At 51.9% G+C, this 20,224-nt stretch overlaps 1 protein-coding gene across 2 annotated transcripts in view; it reads right to left on the reverse strand.

The window, feature by feature from the left end:
• Positions 1–20,224, reverse strand: part of agbl4 (AGBL carboxypeptidase 4) — a 160,615-nt gene that overhangs the window by 48,851 nt on the left and 91,540 nt on the right. For both annotated transcript variants that reach the window (XM_084675614.1, XM_084675613.1), the window contains exon 6: positions 9,229–9,268. In XM_084675614.1, coding sequence (XP_084531740.1) covers positions 9,229–9,268 — 40 coding nt within the window. The remainder of the gene's footprint in view (positions 1–9,228; positions 9,269–20,224) is intronic.

Here is a 20,224-nt window from a genome sequence, read left to right on the forward strand (position 1 = left end):
GCCCTGACCCTTCTTGAAGGAGCTTACGAGGGGGCTCGAGCTACGAATTTTCTCCTCGAGCATCTTCTCTCCTCATTCTCGTGTCTCATGGTGGACAGCTGATCCCCTCTTTGACAGTAAGGAAGTATTTGTTGTCGTTAGCTAGTCGGCTAGTGACACAACGGGATGGATTTCTCTTCTCTTGTTATCCTAATGGAGAGCAGCGCAGTCGATAAAAACACTAACAACCTCGTTCTGCTTCACCCGCTTCTAATTGAAAACTAACTGATGTTGAACTCCGCCTGCCTCTATTCTATTGTGTCATTTTCATTCTAATCTCTGGACTCCGATCAGACATGAGCCATTGAGGCGTAGGCTGGCTTCTTTCAAACCATTTGAAACCAATAGAGGTGCAGTATTTGCCAAGTATAGAGAGAGATGTACGATAACTGCTGTAATATATGTATAATTTTCCCATCTCATCTTCTGCTGTGTAAATTGTCTTTCTTTCGAAATTCTCATTAGACAGTCTAAGGATCAAACATGTATAACCAAACCCCATTCAAACCAATACACAGGGGCAAACACACCAAGTTATTGAATGTTACTTGTACTAAGTAAGTCCCAGGGCCAGACAGAGAAGTCTAAACCTCCAGAGGGATTTAATAACATAATTGAGAAAGAACAGTGGAGATTTCAGCAGCTTCGCAAGTAGGATGAAGGATTACAGCTAACCTAATCTGGTGTTCGATGGCTGTGCTCTCCAGCTCAAATCCATCTGCCACCTGGAGACACCTCTGTTCACTGTCCCAAGTGTCTGGGCCAGGGCTTAACGCGGAGCCTTAACACGGAGTGCTAACTCACAACTAGAAGACTTACACCTGGCCGACCAATGCAAAACCATAACCTGGTGCCGAATAGGAACCATCATTAGCAACACACAGGACTAGTTACTCTGACGTCTCCAACAATACGACTGTCACATCCAAACGCAATATTATATAAATCACGTCAAAAAATATCTTAGTTTTTCCAACTAATTTAAAAAGAAGAATAAACTAATCCCATATCTCTCCAAGGGTTGCTGTGTGTGCGTGTGTGCGTGTGCGTGTGTGTGTGTGTGTACTCGGTCACGGCTGGCAGTGGCCAGACATCATGTCCTGCCAATTAGCTTCACACTGCCTCCCTCATCTATCTTTATTGGTCATCCATTAGCTGGCATTAACAGCAGACACGGCATAATAACAGAGATGATGCCTCTTATGGAATCAGACGGCACAGACATACGTGGTCTTGCTGTGCCTGGAATCAGAACGGGCTAGATGGGCCGCCTCGAAGCAGGAGGGTATTTTCTGTGTGTCTTTGTGTGTGTGTGTCTCTGTGTGTGTCTGTGTGATGGGATTGTTGACGAGGACTGAAGATTTGGTTTTAAAAACGTCTGTGGTACTAGGGAAGCATTAGGGTTGGTGTTTTAGGCAGCCAATCAAAACAGTGCACCTGTGCCTGCGATGGCCAGATGCTGTCACAGGTGTGTGTGTGCGTGTGTGTGATGGAGGCTGGCTGAGGCTGAGGCCAGCAGTCCGTACAGCAGAAGGCCTGAGCCTGGGATCTGCCAGCTGGAGAGGCCGGCAGGGGCAGAAACAACAATAGAAATATCCGGAAAACATGCCTCCGGATTAACACCGGGTACAAAGAAGCCTCACCAGTGACAATCCAAGATGGATGATGTGTCACCGTGGGAATGTACTTGTCACAAAACGTTTCAGGTGTAGTCAAATGTCCAAAGTGTGTTTTCTGTTAGAAGCCAAGGGTGTGTGTGTTGGTTGAGGGGGGGTGTTGATGGGGTTGAGAGTGAGGGTGGTCATGATGTTAATTATCTCCTCATGAATGACTAATTCGCCAGAAGTAGCCCGCTTGCCAATTAAAGAAGCGATAGCCCGCGGAATGAGCAGAGACAAACTGAACAGGCAGAGGGACATCAATTACTAACGTGGCTTCGCCCCAAAGACCCTCTTACTGAGACTGTCACTGCGTGTGACAGAGCAGTGGACCCAACTTTATTGTCTGGCTCCCTCAGTACTAACTTCGAGGGGTATTGTGGCCGGCCATGCTCACAGTGCCTCCTCTGGAGTCTCTCACACACCAGAGAGACAGTCATCTTCTGCTTGAAGAATATAGTTCCTGCCACAGAAATACTGATCCTGTTTCAGAGAGTTGGTTGGATTAGTTCTTCAGGCCTCTCTCTTTCTCAGTAAGGGGATTATTGACTGGTGTGAGGGTCGCCGATTATTGTGGAGCTGCTGAATGGATTTGTCTTTTTTTTTTACTGGTTCATATGAAGACTGTTAGAAACACAAGGCCAGTTATGAACCTGACCTGAGGAAAAGTTGAGGTGGTAGGAAACTTACAAGACTGAAGACATTAGGGACCTCAGCTGTCTTCGGACAGAAGTGTGACAAACAACCGGCGACCCCAAGGCCTTCCAGAACCTTCCCTCCAGGTGTCCTGAGACAGGTGGCATTCCTTCATCCAATGTATGTCACATTTTTGTGTCCACTATACGCCTGTAAGCCAGCTCAATTCCTGGCTGCCCGGGAATACGCCTTAATGATTACTCTCCCCCCTCCATCATCGCTGACAGAAACACACTCACACACACTCGGACAGAGGCAGCCAGTAGCTGCTGGTTCTGGGACACGACCCCAGTGAAGCCCTGGTCTGGGAGCTTAAGGGACCAGAGCCCAGGACAGCCTGGCTGGCAGGTGCGCAGAGTCTGACAGATAGTAGCAGATAAAGCTGTGGCCAGGGACTGGACACAGGACAGGAGGGAGCAGGGGAAGTGTTGCCCAGAGCTGTTAGCATGCACACACAAACACACACACACACACGCACACACACACACACACACACACACACACACACACAAACACACACACACACACACAGGCACACACACACACACAAACACACACACACGCACACACACACACACGCACATTCACCAAGGACACAGAAGGTCCAACTACTAAGCATCAGTTTGTTGGAATACCAGTTCATTGATTGATGTTGCCATGGAGACACATAGATTATATTATATTGTTTGTTGTTGTTTAGTTGCATTTATGAATTGGTTTCAATGATGAGTCCCTGTTGTACAATGAAGCAGATCTGCTTATGCCACTACTGCTGTCGCTCAGCAAAACAGCCTTGTTTTTATGTTTGTGATCTGAACCTTCTCTGGATCCCCCTCCTGAGGAGGAACACACATCACATTGTGGACGGTGTCTCATGTCGTGAGATGTGAAAGAGAGAGAGAGTGTATCCATGTTTGTACTGAGATACAAGGAAAGCATACTCATGTGTCTGGCAGCCGGACCACCACAAGGCTGAGTAGCTAGGAAAGATGAATATTTCATCTGGCTGCCGTGGAAACATCTGCTTTGACTTCCCCCTGGAGGTTTCTGCGTTGCTTCCTGGTGACCCCTGCATGGCCCCGCCTCTTCCTCCCCAGCCTGCCTTTGCACAGGCCAGCCAGAGGAGCACAGACTGTGTGTGCATGTGCAGTGCATCAGTGTAGCATGTGTGTGTGTGTGTGTCAGAGGGGCAGTTCTGAATACACGGCAGCTAGTCTAAATCACTGAGACAGTGTGATGTGTTGGTCAGACAGGCTGACAGAGGAAGTGCTCTAAGATGGACAGTGATGTTATGGAGACACTTGGATCAGTGTAGCCTCTCCTCAAGGACAGGGCCAGGCAAGGTAGCCTCCCCTCCCCTCCTCTGCCCTCCTCTGCCCTCCCCTCCTCTGCCCTCCCCATCTCTCCTCTCTCCTCCTCTGCCCTCCCCTCCCCATCTCTCCTCCTCTGCCCTCCCCATCTTTCCTCTCCCCTCCTCTCCCCTCCCCATCTTTCCTCTCCCCTCCCCTCCCCTCCCCTCCCCATCTCTCCTCTCTCCTCCTCTCCCCTCCCCTCCCCATCTTTCCTCTCCCCTCCTCTCCCTTCCCCATCTTTCCTCTCCCCTCCTCTCCCCTCCCCATCTCTCCTCTCCCCTCCTCTCCCCTCCCCATCTTTCCTCTCCCCTCCTCTCCCCTCCCCATCTCTCCTCTCTCCTCCTCTGCCCTCCCCTCCCCATCTCTACTCTCTCCTCATCTTTCCTCTCCCCTTCTCTGCCCTCCCCTCCCCATCTTTCCTCTCCCCTCCTCTCCCCTCCCCATCTCTCCTCTCTCCTCCTCTCCCCTCCCCATCTTTCCTCTTCCCTCCCCTCCCCATCTCTCCTCTCTCCTCCTCTGCCCTCCCCTCCCCATCTCTCTTCTCTCCTCCTCTCCCCTCCCCTCCCCATCTCTCCTCTCTCCTCCTCTGCCCTCCCCTCCCCATCTCTCCTCTCTCCTCCTCTGCCCTCCCCTCCCCATCTCTCCTCTCTCCTCCTCTGCCCTCCCCATCTCTCCTCTCCCCTCCCCTCCCCATCTCTCTTCTCTCCTCCTCTCCCCTCCCCTCCCCATCTTTCCTCTCCCCTCCCCTCCCCATCTCTCCTCTCTCCTCCTCTCCCCTCCCCTCCTCTCCCCTCCCCATCTCTCCTCTCCCCTCCCCATCTCTCCTCTCTCCTCCTCTCCCCTCCCCTCCTCTCCCCTCCCCATCTCTCCTCTCTCCTCCTCTCCCCTCCCCTCCCCATCTCTCCTCTCTCCTCCTCTCCCCTCCCCTCCTCTCCCCTCCCCATCTCTCCTCTCTCCTCCTCTCCCCTCCCCTCCCCATCTCTCCTCTCTCCTCCTCTCCCCTCCCCTCCCCATCTCTCCCCTCAGGTTAGGACAGCTTCATGTGTCTGTTCGGGGGGCAGGCTGAGCCTGATGACAGATTAATAAAGTGACCAATTGGCATCCATCAGCCATGGTAACCATGTCAACACATTCCAACAGGTAACCATATCAACCCTCAGTCATTGGCAACAGGTAACCATATCAACACTGGGAGATGTGTTATAATGAACTGATTGCGTAGAGGTGTAGGGATATACACGCACACACACGCGCACACAGACATATCAGACACACGCACGAGCGCGCACACACACACACACACACACACAGAGTGAACCGCAGAAACAGCCTTGCTCTCAACTGTTGTTTATTGTGGACTCAGTTGTGCATTGAGCTTTCTGTGTGATGCAGGCTGGAGTCATGGCCCATTATAGGCGTTAAATAGTCAGATTTGCCACGCAGGGAGTCATGTTTAGAGCCAGCATTAACATTCCAGGGGCTTCAGCGACATTCAACAGACATGTTTTCAAATAATGGTGTAAAGATGGATATTCAAAATGTCTCTACGTATCCCTCCACCCCCCCCCTACTCCCTCCTCCACCCCCCCCTGCTCCCTCCTCCACCCCCCCCCTGCTCCCTCCTCCACCCCCCCCCCTGCTCCCTCCTCCACCCCCCCCCCTGCTCCCTCCTCTTCCTGTACACCCCCCTGCTCCCTCCACCCCCCCCCCTGCTCCCTCCTCCAACCCCCCTGGTCCCTCCTCTCCCTCCCTCCACCCCCCCTCCCCTCTGCCTCCCTCATTCTCTCTTCACCCCCCTCTTTGTTTGCACCACATCAAAAAATGATAGCAAGCTCCCCTATAATGAAGGGGAGGGAGATAAAGTATGCAAATTCCCAGAGAAAGGATATAATTAGGGCCAATAATAGGAAGTGTTGTCTTCACAGCTGTTTCTTTCTACAGAGGCCTGATAGTGTTTGGTAAATAATGAGTCTCTCTTTATCTCCTCTCTCTAACACGCTAGTCTCTCTCTCCCTCTCCCTCTCCCCCTCCCCCTCCCCCCTCCCCCTCTCCCTCCCTCTCTCTCTCTCTCTCTCTCTCTCTCTCTCTCTCTCTCTCCCTCTGTCTCTCCCTCTGTCTCCCTCTCTCTGCCTTGTGCTTCTCTTCACACATAGTCCCCCAGCCAGCTAGCGCTGCCCTCCAGCTGGGCCCGACCCCAGAGGCCCTACACCCCAGCCTGGCTAGTCAAGCACCCCTCCTCTGCCCAGCTCTCTGTCTGTCTGTCTGTCTGTCTGTGTATTTCTCTGCCCAGCTCTCTGTCTGTCTACCTGGGACACCAAAGGAGAGAGGAGCGATGCAGACAGCACTAACATCAACACATCTGTCTGGAGACAGCATGTGGGGGCAAAATAGTGCTGCTACATCACACATCACACACTGCTACACCACAGTGCTACACCTCACTGCTACACCACAGTGCTACACCTCACTGCTACACCACAGTGCTACACCACAGTGCTACACCTCAGTGCTACACCACACTGCTACACCACACTGCTACACCACAGTGCTACACCTCACTGCTACACCACAGTGCTACACCTCAGTGCTACACCACAGTGCTACACCACAGTGCTACACCTCAGTGCTACACCACACTGCTACACCACACTGCTACACCACAGTGCTACACCACACTGCTACACCTCAGTGCTACACCTCACTGCTACACCTCAGTGCTACACCTCAGTGCTACACCTCAGTGCTACACCACACTGCTACACCTCAGTGCTACACCTCAGTGCTACACCACAGTGCTACACCACACATCACACAGTGCTACACCTCAGTGCTACACCACACTGCTACACCTCAGTGCTACACCTCACTGCTACACCTCAGTGCTACACCACACTGCTACACCTCAGTGCTACACCTCACTGCTACACCTCAGTGCTACACCACACTGCTACACCACAGTGCTACACCTCAGTGCTACACCACACTGCTACACCACAGTGCTACACCTCAGTGCTACACCACACTGTTACACCACAGTGCTACACCACACTGCTACACCACACTGCTACACCACACTGCTACACCACAGTGCTACGCCACAGTGCTACACCACACATCACACAGTGCTACACCTCAGTGCTACACCTCAGTGCTACACCACACTGCTACACCACACTGCTACACCACAGTGCTACATCCCACACTGCTACGCCTCACTGCTACGCCTCAGTGCTACGCCTCAGTGCTACGCCTCAGTGCTACGCCACACTGCTACGCCTCAGTGCTACGCCTCACTGCTACGCCACACTGCTACGCCACACTGCTACGCCTCAGTGCTACGCCTCAGTGCTACGCCTCACTGCTACGCCACACTGCTACGCCACACTGCTACGCCTCAGTGCTACGCCACAGTGCTACGCCTCAGTGCTACGCCACACTGCTACGCCACACTGCTACGCCTCAGTGCTACGCCTCAGTGCTACGCCTCAGTGCTACGCCACACTGCTACGCCACACTGCTACGCCACACTGCTACGCCTCAGTGCTACGCCACAGTGCTACGCCACACTGCTACACCACAGTGCTACGCCTCAGTGCTACGCCTCAGTGCTACGCCACACTGCTACGCCTCAGTGCTACGCCACAGTGCTACGCCACAGTGCTACGCCTCACTGCTACGCCACACTGCTACACCACAGTGCTACATCACACACTGCTACACCACACTGCTACACCTCAGTGCTACACCTCAGTGCTACACCACACAGTGCTACACCACACAGTGCTACACCTCAGTGCTACACCACACTGCTACACCTCAGTGCTACGCCACAGTGCTACGCCTCACTGCTACGCCACACTGCTACGCCACAGTGCTACACCACACACTGCTACTCCACACTGCTACTCCACACTGCTACTCCACACTGCTACAGACCCACAGCAGACTCTCCAGCCCCTCTCCACCAACGGCCCGGAGATCAGACACCAAATGTTTGTGTGCGATCATGACACGTGCAGGAGAGGTTGAGGAGCGCAGTAGCTTGGTTAATCCTGGACTAGAGCCTGACAGCTTTGCCTCTCTGTCTCTCTCTGTCTCTCTCTGTCTCTCTCTCTCTCTCTCTTCCTCTCACTCTCTCTCTTCCTCTCTCTCTCTTTGTCTCTCTCTCTCTCTCTCTCTCTCACTCTCTCTCTCTGTCTCTCTGTCTTCCTCTCTCTCCCTCTCTCTGTCTCTCTCTCTCCCTCTCTCTGTCTCTCTCTCTCCCTCTCTCTGTCTCCCTCTCTGAATGTCTCCAGTGAGCTGAAGGTCAGATCCAGCATTGCCAGTCCCATAGAGCAGGTGCCCGTGGCTAACATGCTAGATTAGTCCATCTCCGCGTGTCACACATAAACATCATTCTAATCAAGGCATAATACAGCATCCAGATACATCAGACATATGGGCCTCTGTCTCCTTCCTGCCGTCCCCATCTGCCGCTCGTCCTCTCCTCCTCCATCACTCCATCACTCCACCCCAGCAGTTCCCTCCATCACCCAGCTGCCTACCTTCCATTTACACTGCTAGAAGGCACGGTCGGAGCCACACACACACACACACCCACACACCCACACACATGCATACTGTATACCCACACACACCTCACACACTGCCAAGTTTGCACACACACACTCCAAAGTTTGCAGACACAACACTGTTTTGTTGATCATCAAACACAATCTGGATTGTAAAGTGATATATAATTAAACTAATTGATAAGCATTAATTGTAATGAGATCAGGTTGAAGCTAAACAAACACATTAGCCAGATTTGATGTCTTCATGAACATGGTTAACACTGCCACTCAGAGTCTAGAAACATCTGTGTGTGTGTGTGTGTGTGCCAGAGAGTGTGTTTGTGTGCATAACTTGTGTGTGTATTGTATGTTTCTGCGTTGTAAGAGAGTGTGTGTGCCTGTGTTTGGATGAGAGTGTGTGACAGGGTTTGTGTGAACAGAAGCATTGGTGATGTAGCTCCATTCATCCAGGACAGACAGATAGCAGTGTGTCTGCGCTCTCTCTCTCCCTCTCTCCCTCTCTCTCTCTCTCTCTCTCTCTCACACACGCACACACACACACCAAGAGGTGAGACTAGAGGCGTCAAGGTCATAGTACCAGAGTAGCATTAGCATTTAGGATCAGCAGTCTTAGTGAATTTAGCACAGTAAAGGAAGGTTTTTGTAAAGTAGTTGTACGTAACAGAGGGGGACATTTTGATCTGCAGTCAACCACTGAGCTATACCCACCCAGTATTAGGCAGTTGTAATGTAGTTGCAAAGTAACTGGAATTGTCTTTGTAGAAGCCCTGGCAGTTGGTGTAGTCTGTAGATTGTTTTTTGTTTTTATGTTGGCAGTGCCGGTGTTGGTTTTATTATTTGTGTTGTTAGCGGTGGTGATGTTGATGTTTGCGTTGTTGATGTTGTCAAATACAAGAGTGCAGGACTCACCAGGGTTGGTGATGGTCAGAAGGTCGAGTCGTCTCTGTTGCTGGAGAGAGAAGAGAAGTTCAAGTCTTTTATTGTCAGACACACAAAACAGGGTCAGACTGGGCACTGAAATTCATAGGACAAGACAACGCAAAGCAACCTGGCATAACATTACATATAAGTACACAGAACATAGATTATATCTATGATATAGTAAACCTCCTAATATAGATAACATAATAACCTATGCTAACCTAAGACAAGTGAAGTACAATAGTGCAGTATTGCTGATAGTGCAACCAGTAGCTGAAAGTGACTGTGTGTAAAGTGACTAGTGAGAAGTGCTTCAGTGTCCATATCAAAGTCTATTCAGAAGCCTGATGGCCCTTGGAAAGAAACTGTAGTCCAGTCTGCGTGTGCGAGACCGAATGCTTCGGTATCGCCTGCCAGAAGGCAACAGGGTCAAAAGAGCCGGAGCATCAGACTGGTCAGTGAGGACGTCCTGCTGGCAGAGTGGAAACCAGCAAGACGAGAGAGCAACTAGAAAAGCAGTCAGACAGGAGAGACTGATGTCGACCAGACTCAAGATAAACAAGACAAAACCACATCGAAATGTAGTAGAGGTAGAGTGTGTGTGTGTGTGTGTGTGTGTGTCCGGGCTCTGGGTAGTCTCTGTCTCTATGGAGCCTTCATGTTCCCTTTGCACCCTCTGGTCACTGAGCTGGAGTGGGTGTGAGAGAGAGTGTTTAACAGAATGATGGAGTGTGTGAGAGAGGAGGGGATTTAAAGTGTGAGCCCACTCTTACACTCAACATCTCCAGGAGGGGAGGGAGAGCAGGAGGCGAGGGGGGGGGAGGAGAGAGGAAGGAGGGGCGAGGAGAGGGAGGAGGAGAGGGAGGAGGGGAGGGAGGAGAGGGAGGAGGGGAGGGAGGAGAGGGAGGAGGGGAGGGAGGAGAGGAGGGAGGAGAGAGGAAGGAGGGGCGAGGAGAGGGAGGAGGGGAGGGAGGAGGGGAGGGAGGAGAGGAAGGAGGGGCGAGGAGAGGGAGGAGGGGAGGGAGGAGAGGAAGGAGGGGCGAGGAGAGGGAGAAGGGGAGGGAGGAGAGGAGGGAGGAGAGAGGAAGGAGGGGCGAGGAGAGGGAGGAGGGGAGGGAGGAGAGAGGAAGGAGGGGCGAGGAGAGGGAGGAGGGGAGGGAGGAGGGGAGGGAGGAGAGGAAGGAGGGGCGAGGAGAGGGAGGAGGGGAGGGAGGAGAGGAGGGAGGAGAGGAAGGAGGGGCGAGGAGAGGGAGGAGGGGAGGGAGGAGGGGAGGGAGGAGAGGAAGGAGGGGCGAGGAGAGGGAGGAGGGGGGAGGAGAGAGGAAGGAGGGGCGAGGAGAGGGAGGAGGGGGGAGGGGAGGGAGGAGAGGAAGGAGGGGCGAGGAGAGGGAGGAGGGGGGAGGAGAGAGGAAGGAGGGGCGAGGAGAGGGAGGAGGGGGGAGGAGAGAGGAAGGAGGGGCGAGGAGAGGGAGGAGGGGGGAGGAGAGAGGAAGGAGGGGCGAGGAGAGGGAGGAGGGGGAGGAGAGAGGAAGGAGGGGCGAGGAGAGGGAGGAGGGGGGGAGGAGAGAGGAAGGAGGGGCGAGGAGAGGAAGGAGGGGCGAGGAGAGGGAGGAGGGGGAGGAGAGAGGAAGGAGGGGCGAGGAGAGGGAGGAGGGGGGAGGAGAGAGGAAGGAGGGGCGAGGAGAGGGAGGAGGGGAGGGAGAGAGGAAGGAGGGGCGAGGAGAGCGAGGAGGGGGGAGGAGAGAGGAAGGAGGGGCGAGGAGAGGGAGGAGGGGCGAGGAGAGGGAGGAGGGGAGGGAGGAGAGGAAGGCTGAATCCCTTGCTCACCATCTCTTTAACCTGCTGCCAGAGCTGAAGCAATCAGCACACACTCAGTCTTCAACTGCATCATCCCACCCTAGAAGTGTGTGTGTGTGTGTTGTAGTGTCTGAGTGCTGATTCTCTCTTTTAGGCTAGAACATTTCCAGCTATCTCTTCAGAGGAAGGACGAACACCCTCAGCTCCCTGTGTAGGTGTGGTCACCTCTCCTGCTGCAGTTCTGCCGGTCTCTAGGAGCCTCACCTTCACGTGTGTCTGTAACTGGTCGGTTAGACTTGCGCAACAGGACCAACGAACCCAACACAGGAAGCCCCACCTAGCTGACAAGAAGCGGAGGTTCTGAGAAGACGTCTACAGCGCGCCACACCACGCTCTCAACACACCCACATGCACTCAAAGCAGCCCGCTTATCCATTCTAATATGTTCGATGAAAACCGCTGAGAACCATCCTTCTGACCCTCGACTGGTTTGTGTTCTCTGAGACATGATGGGCAGCAGGATGATTAGATGGAAGGCTAGAGGGCTGAACTCACGCGAGACTGCGGCCGGTCCATCGCCCTCTACTGGTGGTGTGTGGTTCTGCAGGAGGATAATAGAGACTAATCCCTCTGTGGGTGAGTCTGGTTAACTGACACTTTAGAGCCACACTGCTGCTGATCTGGATGTGTGGTGAAGCGGTGCATGAACGCTTCTCTGGTCTTTAGTTCTGAATCACACTGAGATGACCAGTGAACCATGAAGCATGCATGCAGCATGCAACATGCACATCAGACACAGAGGGAACAGGTCACAGTTACATGTGCACACACACACACACACACACACACAGACACACACAGACACAGACATACACACACGAACACACACGGTTGGAGTCAGTATGATTTGATCAGCAGCAAGATAGAGTGGTGACGTTTGCCAGCCTTTCTCTCTCTCTGTCTCTGTATCTCTCTCTCTCTCTCTCTGTATCTCTCTCTCTCTCTTTCTCTGTCTCTCTCTCTCTCTCTCTTTCTCTGTATCTCTCTCTCTCTCTTTCTCTGTCTTTCTCTCTTTCTCTGTATCTCTCTCTCTGGTGTCTCATAACAGGCTGGATCAGGGCGGGGGGCCGGGGGGGCAGGGGGGCGGGGCTCTCAGCTCATGGCACCATTTGATAAAGATTAATAGAATCCTATTTTCTACCCAGGATAGTCTTTCGTAATGTGCTCTCTCTCTCTCTCTCCCTCTCTCTCTCTCTCCCCCTCACTCTCCCCTCTTTTTATCACCCTCTCTCTCTCTCTCTTTCTTCCCCCTCTCTCTCTCCCCTGGGAAACCCTAAGCACCTTATCCATGTAAAGAGTGACCACGAGGGAGAGAAGACAACAGTGGAACAGTAATACTCTAATTCACTCCAGATCAATTATCTCTGGATAACGAACTGTGTGTGCGTGTGTGTACATATGAGTGTGTGTGTTTGTGAGGGTGTGTATGTATGTATGTATGTATGTATGTATGTATGTATGTATGTATGTATGTATGTATGTATGTATGTATGTATGTATGTATGTGTGTGTGTACGTATCAGTGTGTGTGTATGTATCAGTGTGTGCGTGTGTGTGTATGTAAGTGTGTGTGTGTGTGTGTGTGTATCAGTGTGTGTGTGTGTGTGTATCAGTGTGTGTGTGTGTATGTATCAGTGTGTGTGTGTGTGTGTGTGTATCAGTGTGTGTGTGTGTATATATCAGTGTGTGTGTGTATCAGTGTGTGTGTGTGTGTGTGTATCAGTGTGTGCGTATGTATAAGTGTGTGTGTGTATGTATCAGTGTGTGTGTGTGTGTATCAGTGTGTGTGTGTGTATGTATCAGTGTGTGTGTGTGTGTATGTATCAGTGTGTGTGTATGTATCAGTGTGTGTGTGTGTGTGTGTGTATCAGTGTGTGTGTGTGTATCAGTGTGTGTGTGCTGCTGCCCCCTGCTGAGAGAGGACAGTACAGCAGGTCAGGAACAAGCTGAGCACTGAAGGTCAAAGGTTACACACACACATACACTCTCTCTCTTCCTCACAGTTTTCTCTCTCCTTTTTCATTCTTTCTCACTCTCTCTTTCTTTCATTCTCTCTCACACAATCACAGACTCTGAATATGCAATTGATCAATCGTTAACACATGGCTCTAATGACTAATTATCCATCACAATTGGTTGGAGATCATTCAGCTGGGAATGATTCAGCACTTCCAGAAACCATTATCTTGTCGCTCGAAAGCACCCCTATTTCTGTAATGGTATCATCAGTGTCAGGTGAGGAGTTAATAATGGAGCGTTCCACTATCTTGATCTGGGAGGGGGGGTGGCGGTGGGTGGGGGGACGATTAAAAAAGTTAATTTACTAAACACAGCTTTTATTACTAGATTAAATATTTATGCACATCTACCCAGAACCCATTTGACGATATTTCCTCCGGAATTTACTTTTCATATTTGCAGATGATTATCGCGTGAGGGGAATGAGGGAGGGAGGGGCTGGGGGTCTAAAATACAACCATCATTTAGAAACTCAATTCATGAAAGGTCAATCTTACAATAACACCTGCACCCAAAACACACACACACATATACACACACACACATACCCCCACACACACAAACACAATCTCTTTCTCTCTCCCTGACCTGATTCTCCCCAGTTATCAATTCAAACATATGGACAGAATATAATCCTATTGACTGAGGCCTGAAGTGATTCTGCATCACCAGGTGACAGGAAGGCAGGTCTGACCTCAACATCAGCAAACACACACACACACACACACACACACACACATCATCACTGAGTTAGGATTGTCTGGTAGAGTGGGTGCTGCAATAGGCAGTAGGTGTGTGTGTGAATGTGTGTGTTTGGCCACACCCTGATGAGGTCATGAGAATGGAGTAAACTTCTTCCATCAGAATCCCCAGGGCGAAAGAGGGAGAGAGAGAGATAGAGAGGGAGAAAGAGAGAGAGAAAGAGAGAGGGGGGGGGAGAGAGCTCTTAGAGAGATTAGGGCCACTGGGACTTTACTGATGAGTCAGCTTGTTGACTACCACCCCTTTACCTCATCCACCCCCTTACCTCATCCACCCCCTTACCTCATCCACCCCCTTACCTCATCCACCCCCTGCCACCCCTCGCCAAACCCCCTCCCCCTATGAGTCACCCCTGAATAATCCACTCCTCACCCCCCAGACCATCCTTCTCACTAGAGTGTGTGTTGATGAGTTCCCCTGGGTGTGTATATGTGAGTGTGTGTGTGCCAGTCTCTCTGTCTACTCCCCTGCTCTCCAGAGAGAGTGAGACAGAGAGAGACAGATAAAGACACAGAGAGAGACAAAGAAACACAGAGAGAGAGACAGAGAGAGACACAGAGAGAGACACAAAGAGAGAGAGAGACAGGGAGAGAGAGACAGAGAGAGAGACAGAGAGAGAGAGAGAGACAGAGAGAGAGAGACAGAGAGAGACACAGAGAGAGACACAAAGAGAGAGAGAGACAGGGAGAGAGACAGAGAGAGAGACACAGAGAGAGACAGAGAGAAAGACAGAGACACAGAGAGAGAGAGACACAGAGGGAGAGAGAGACAGAGAGAGAGACAGAGAGCTGAGGTAAGGCTAAGCTAATGGAGAGCAGAACTGTGCTCCAGTTAGGGAGTGGCTGTCTGCCACGTCACCAACCAGCATCAAACCCAGCAGGAGGAAAGGACTGCTGGTCAGTATAACTTAGAGAGGAGAGGAGAGAAGTGAGGGGAGGAGGGGAAGTGAGGAGAGGAGAGAAGGGAGGGGAGGAGGGGAAGTGAGGAGAGGAGAGAAGGGAGGGGAGGAGGGGAAGTGAGGAGAGGAGAGAAGGGAGGGGAGGAGGGGATGTGAGGAGAGGAGAGAAGGGAGGGGAGGAGGGGAAGTGAGGAGAGGAGAGAAGGGAGGGGAGGAGGGGAAGTGAGGAGAGGAGAGAAGGGAGGGGAGGAGGGGAAGTGAGGAGAGGAGAGAAGGGAGGGGAGGAGGGGAAGTGAGGAGAGGAGAGAAGGGAGGGGAGGAGGGGAAGTGTTGCGTGACCAGGAGTCCTTGGTTAAAAATACAACAGAACAAATAAATGATTAATTCCTTCAGAGACAGGATACTCTGCTGGTCTCAGACCACCAAGATACTGCTGCCACCTGCCATCTTGTGACTGACACACACACACACACACACACACACACACGTCCATACATCCGTGTGCACACACGGACATACACACATGTCTGTGGTCCCACTCTCTCTCTGCAGAGAAATCTAATAACCTCCCCCCCTCCCCCCCACCCCCACCCCCACCCCCACCCCCCCCCCACCCCCAGACACACACCAAGGCACTCTCCAAAGCAGCAGTTAAAAGCCATGATTGAATTTCATCTTGATTTCATTAAATATTCATAAAGGCCAATTAGGGAGGCAGCTAAGCTGGCTGAGAAGAGCCTTCTCTCCGTCAGCCTGTCCATCAGACCGCCCGCTCTGAAACAGGACCGCTGGGGTCCACACCCCTCGTATGCTCCCCTGTCACCTCTCCTCTCCCTCCTCTACTCACCCCCAGTGACAAGCACAAACACAGAGAGAGAGAGAGAGAGAGAGAGAGAGAGTGTGGGAGAAATAGGGTGAGAGAAAGAGTGAGACAGGGAGAGTGAGGAGAGAGAGTGTGATATGCTTTTGGGAGTGTGTGTTTGTTTGAATGTGTGTGTGTAGTGGTGTTAGACAAAAAACCACCCACACTGTACTGTAATAATTGGATACATCACCTCAGTAGTGTGAGACAGAAAGAGCCCAGAGCTAGTGTCGCGCACACACACACACGCACACGCACACACACGCACACAAACCATAGATTCACAACCCCATAATTGAACATTATTACTGAACTGTCAGCTCTCTCTCACTCTCTCAGGACTGTGTGTTACTTAGTATGTTGGGTGTGTAGGAGGTCAGGGAGTGTGTGTGTCTCTGTATATAAGTATGTGTGTGTGTGTGTATAGGTGTGTGAGAGTGTGTTGTGTGAGTACTCTCACACCCCGACTGGCCAGCCTGTGACCTTCCTCAGCAACAATCAATCATCCTGATTCAGAGGATCAATGACACTGACACTACAGCACACACACACACACACACACACACACCTAACCACACCCTCCCACACACACACAGTCTGATTGGGATAACCTAGAACAGCCCACTCCAGTGGCGTTCTCCAGTAAGTTTTGGATCATCGCGACAGTCCAGTTATGTCAGAACACCAACATGGCTGCCAGTATTTCTTTAGTGAAACGAGCTTTTAAAATCTCCCTCTGAGGCACTTTTTGCTCTTTAAAAAGAAGCTAACAAACTATTTTCAATTTCATTTTGTTGTTTCCAGTCTTTGGAAACTAAAAACTTCTAAACTGCTGGGCTGTAATCTCCCTGAAAGCAGAATTAGCAGCAAGTGACTAAACGGTTCTCCCTTGGTGGAACATGTGCAAGCTTCTCTCTAGGAGGAACGCCCCGATTTAGCTGCGTCACGAGGGCTGTTACTCTCTAATGTGAGATCAGGCATCGCTGCTGCTGGCAATTAAAGAAGACAATAACCACGTTGTGAGGCAGCCTGTCCCTGATGTTTGCATTCTGCCTCCGTGCAGACTAACGCACGCAGCAGAGAGGAGTCTGGGAAGACTAACGCACGCAGCAGAGAGGAGTCTGGGAAATGGAACGCGACGGCGACGCCATGATGGTGGAGGGGGTATCAGGGGCGTACAAACGACGAGGGGGGAAAACAGGGTGTGTGGGAGGGATGGTGGAGAACAGGGATAAGGGCGCTGGGACGGGGGTGTGGAAGTCCTGAACAGAGCTGGTCTCTCCAGTCCAGTTCATACTGGTCTCTCCAGTCCAGTTCATACTGGTCTCTTCAGTCCAGTTCATACTGGTCTCTCCAGTCCAGTTCATACTGGTCTCTTCAGTCCAGTTCATACTGGTCTCTCCAGTCCAGTTCATACTGGTCTCTCCAGTCCAGTTCATATTGGTCTCACAGCCTCTTCCAACATCACACGCTCTGCCGTAGCGTATGGGTGAAGGTTAATCCTGACACACACACACTCCCCCTGGCCCCTGCCCTTTGATCTGCACGTTTGAAGAGGTTCAGATCTGTTAATGAAGCTCCTAATGGGTGTTAGTGTGTGTGAGTGTGGGGGAAGGCGTGTGTGAACTAGGGAGGAGGGAGGGGGGAGAGAGGATGGAAAGAAGAGAGAGAAAGAGAGAGGTGCAGCCTAGTCAGGTACATGCTGCTGTTTATGAAGAAACGCCTCTACCTCCCTCCTCACTGTCACACATACACCTCCTCTGCCTTCATCTCCATCTCTCTTGCCTTCTCCCCTTGTTAGGCCCTGCGTCCCTCCCTCCCTCCCCCTCTCCCTCCCCCTCTCCCTCCCCCTCTTCCTGCTCCTGACACCCAGGCTGGTGCACCTGGGGGGTCCTCCTCATTAAGGCTAGGTCCACATCCAGAGGAGTGCATTAGGGCAGGAGAGGGGAGATGATGGGAGGAGATGATGAGGAGATGATGAGGAGATGATGAGGAGATGATGAGGAGATGATGGGAGGAGATGGGAGGAGATGATGAGAGGAGATGATGAGAGGAGATGATGAGAAGAGATGATGAGAGGAGATGATGAGAGGAGAGGATGGGAGGAGATGATGAGAGGAGATGGGAGGAGATGGGAGGAGATGGGAGGAGATGATGAAAGGAGATGATGAGGAGAAGATGGGAGGAGATGGGAGGAGATGGGAGGAGATGATAAGGAGATGATGAGGAGATGATGGGAGGAGATGGGAGGAGATGGGAGGAGATGATGAAAGGAGATGATGAGAGGAGATGGGAGGAGATGATGAGAGGAGAGGATGAGAGGAGATGGGAGGAGATGATGAGAGGAGAGGATGAGAGGAGATGGGAGGAGATGACGGCCTACACACACACTCCTTCACACACACTCTCACAGTGTTTGGGCCAGCCTGGTTCAGTATGTGCTTCTCTCGTACAGCTCTATAATAGGATTTGTCCTGGCTACTGATACCCCTAACCACCTCCTCTCCCCCCCACTCCCCCCCTCTCCCCCCCCCTCCCCTCCCACTAGACTCATTCCCCACACCCCTCCTCCAATTTCCACGCTAACTCAATCAGCATCTCGTCAATAATGCTCAGCATTTCATTTTGGCTGCTTTAATTAACAAATTCAATTTGCTCGAACTGCTGTGAAAACAAATTAAAAGCGTGCAGAACGTAAGCCTGAAGCTGGGAGGACGTTGCTAAGGTGATTACAGACGCGTCAAATGACTGCTTTCTTGTTTGTTTTGTCTGGGGAGGAGAGGCAAGGATGGGAGGGCTGTGGACCAGGGTGCATGGATTGAGAGGGGAGAGAAAGACAGTAGAATAGAGGAAAACAAGCCGTCTGGCTTCATGAAAAGGCCTTTATACAGAAATCACAAAGGTCTGGTGGACTGCATGGGTTAAGAGGAGAGAAGAAGACAGTGTCTGGTGGACTGCATGGGTTAAGAGGAGAGAAGAAGACAGTGTCTGGTGGACTGCATGGGTTAAGAGGAGAGAAGAAGACAGTGTCTGGTGGACTGCATGGGTTAAGAGGAGAGAAGAAGACAGTGTCTGGTGGACTGCATGGGTTAAGAGGAGAGAAGAAGACAGTGTCTGGTGGACTGCATGGGTTAAGAGGAGAGAAGAAGACAGTGTCTGGTGGACTGCATGGGTTAAGAGGAGAGAAAAAGACAGTGTCTGGTGGACTGCATGGGTTAAGAGGAGAGAGGAAGACAGTGTCTGGTGGACTGCATGGGTTAAGAGGAGAGAGGAAGACAGTGTCTGGTGGACTGCATGGGTTAAGAGGAGAGAGGAAGACAGTGTCTGGTGGACTGCTTCTCTGGTTGATGAAATTGTGCGTCTTGACGCTGGGAGGGAAAGAGAGGGAGAGAGAGAGATAGAGAGATTGAGAGAGAGGGAGGTGGAGAGGGAGAGATGGAGAGAGAGATAGAAAGAGAGGGAGGTGGAGAGGGAGAGATAGAGAGGGAGGTAGAGATAGAGATGGAAAGAGAGAGAGAGACAGAGAGACAGAGAGAGAGCAGTCAAACATCAAACTTTCCACCATCCTTCAGATCGAAATTACAACCTTAGATGGGAATTAGAATTTTAATTAGAACTCAAGGCTATCTAATCTTGGTGATTGTGTGTGTGTGTGTATGTGTGAGAGAGTACATGGGTCTGCCTTCACATACAGTAGATGAGTGTTTGTGGGTGTAGAAGTGTGTGTGTGTGTGTGTGTGTAAGAGAGGATGCATGTTAAAGACTAATGGTCCGTCGCTGCCTACCGTTGCTGGATATTCTGTCAGATATTTAATAGTCCTAATGTAATCTATCTTGTTACATCTGCCAGGTACTTAAAGCCTCTAGTGGAGTATTAGGCTCCTCTAATGGATCTGCACTGGGTTCTGTTGCTGCAAGTCCCCCTTATCAACTCCCTCCCTCCCCCCCTGCCCCCCTGCCCCCCTCCCTCCCTCCCCCCTCCCTGCCTCTCCCCCTCCCTCCCTCCCCCCTCCCTGCCTCTCCCCCTCCCCCCCTCCCCCCTCCCTCCCTCCCTCCCTCATGATGGACGTGTATGCAAATGTCCGCGTGTGGCGAGGGGCCGGTCTGAGCCGGCTGGTGCTGTCAGAGAGACAAAGATGCCTATCAATCCCTGGGTGAAGGGAAACGGGGAGGGGGCAGGGGGAGGGGGCAGGGGGAGGGGGCAGGGGGACGCAGAGGCCCCCTTTGTGTGTGTCCATGGTCGTGCAGGAAGGCCTGACTGGCAGCATGATGGAGCCACAATGGAAGAGCGTTCCGCCTGGACCCCACACCACCTCCAAAGGTTACTTCCTCTTCAAGTGCCTTCTCCATGCCAACCCTAACCCCACCCCCTCCACTCCACCTCCTTCAGATCAATGGGGAGCTCTCTCACATCTCAGGGCAAGGCACTGAATGGATATCAGATTCCTCCTGTAACAGAGGGTTTTTCTGCATGCCTGAGCGTGTGTGTGTGTCTATGTGTGTGTGTGTGTGTGTGTGCAGGCGTGCGTGTCCTGTGTTAATAAAGGAGCAGAAAGGGCCTGATCTTTCAGAGCTCTTTAAGGAAC

Source organism: Hypomesus nipponensis, chromosome 16, assembly GCF_054491055.1.
Source record: "Hypomesus nipponensis isolate SF chromosome 16, ASM5449105v1, whole genome shotgun sequence".
NCBI classification, from domain to species: domain Eukaryota; kingdom Metazoa; phylum Chordata; class Actinopteri; order Osmeriformes; family Osmeridae; genus Hypomesus; species Hypomesus nipponensis.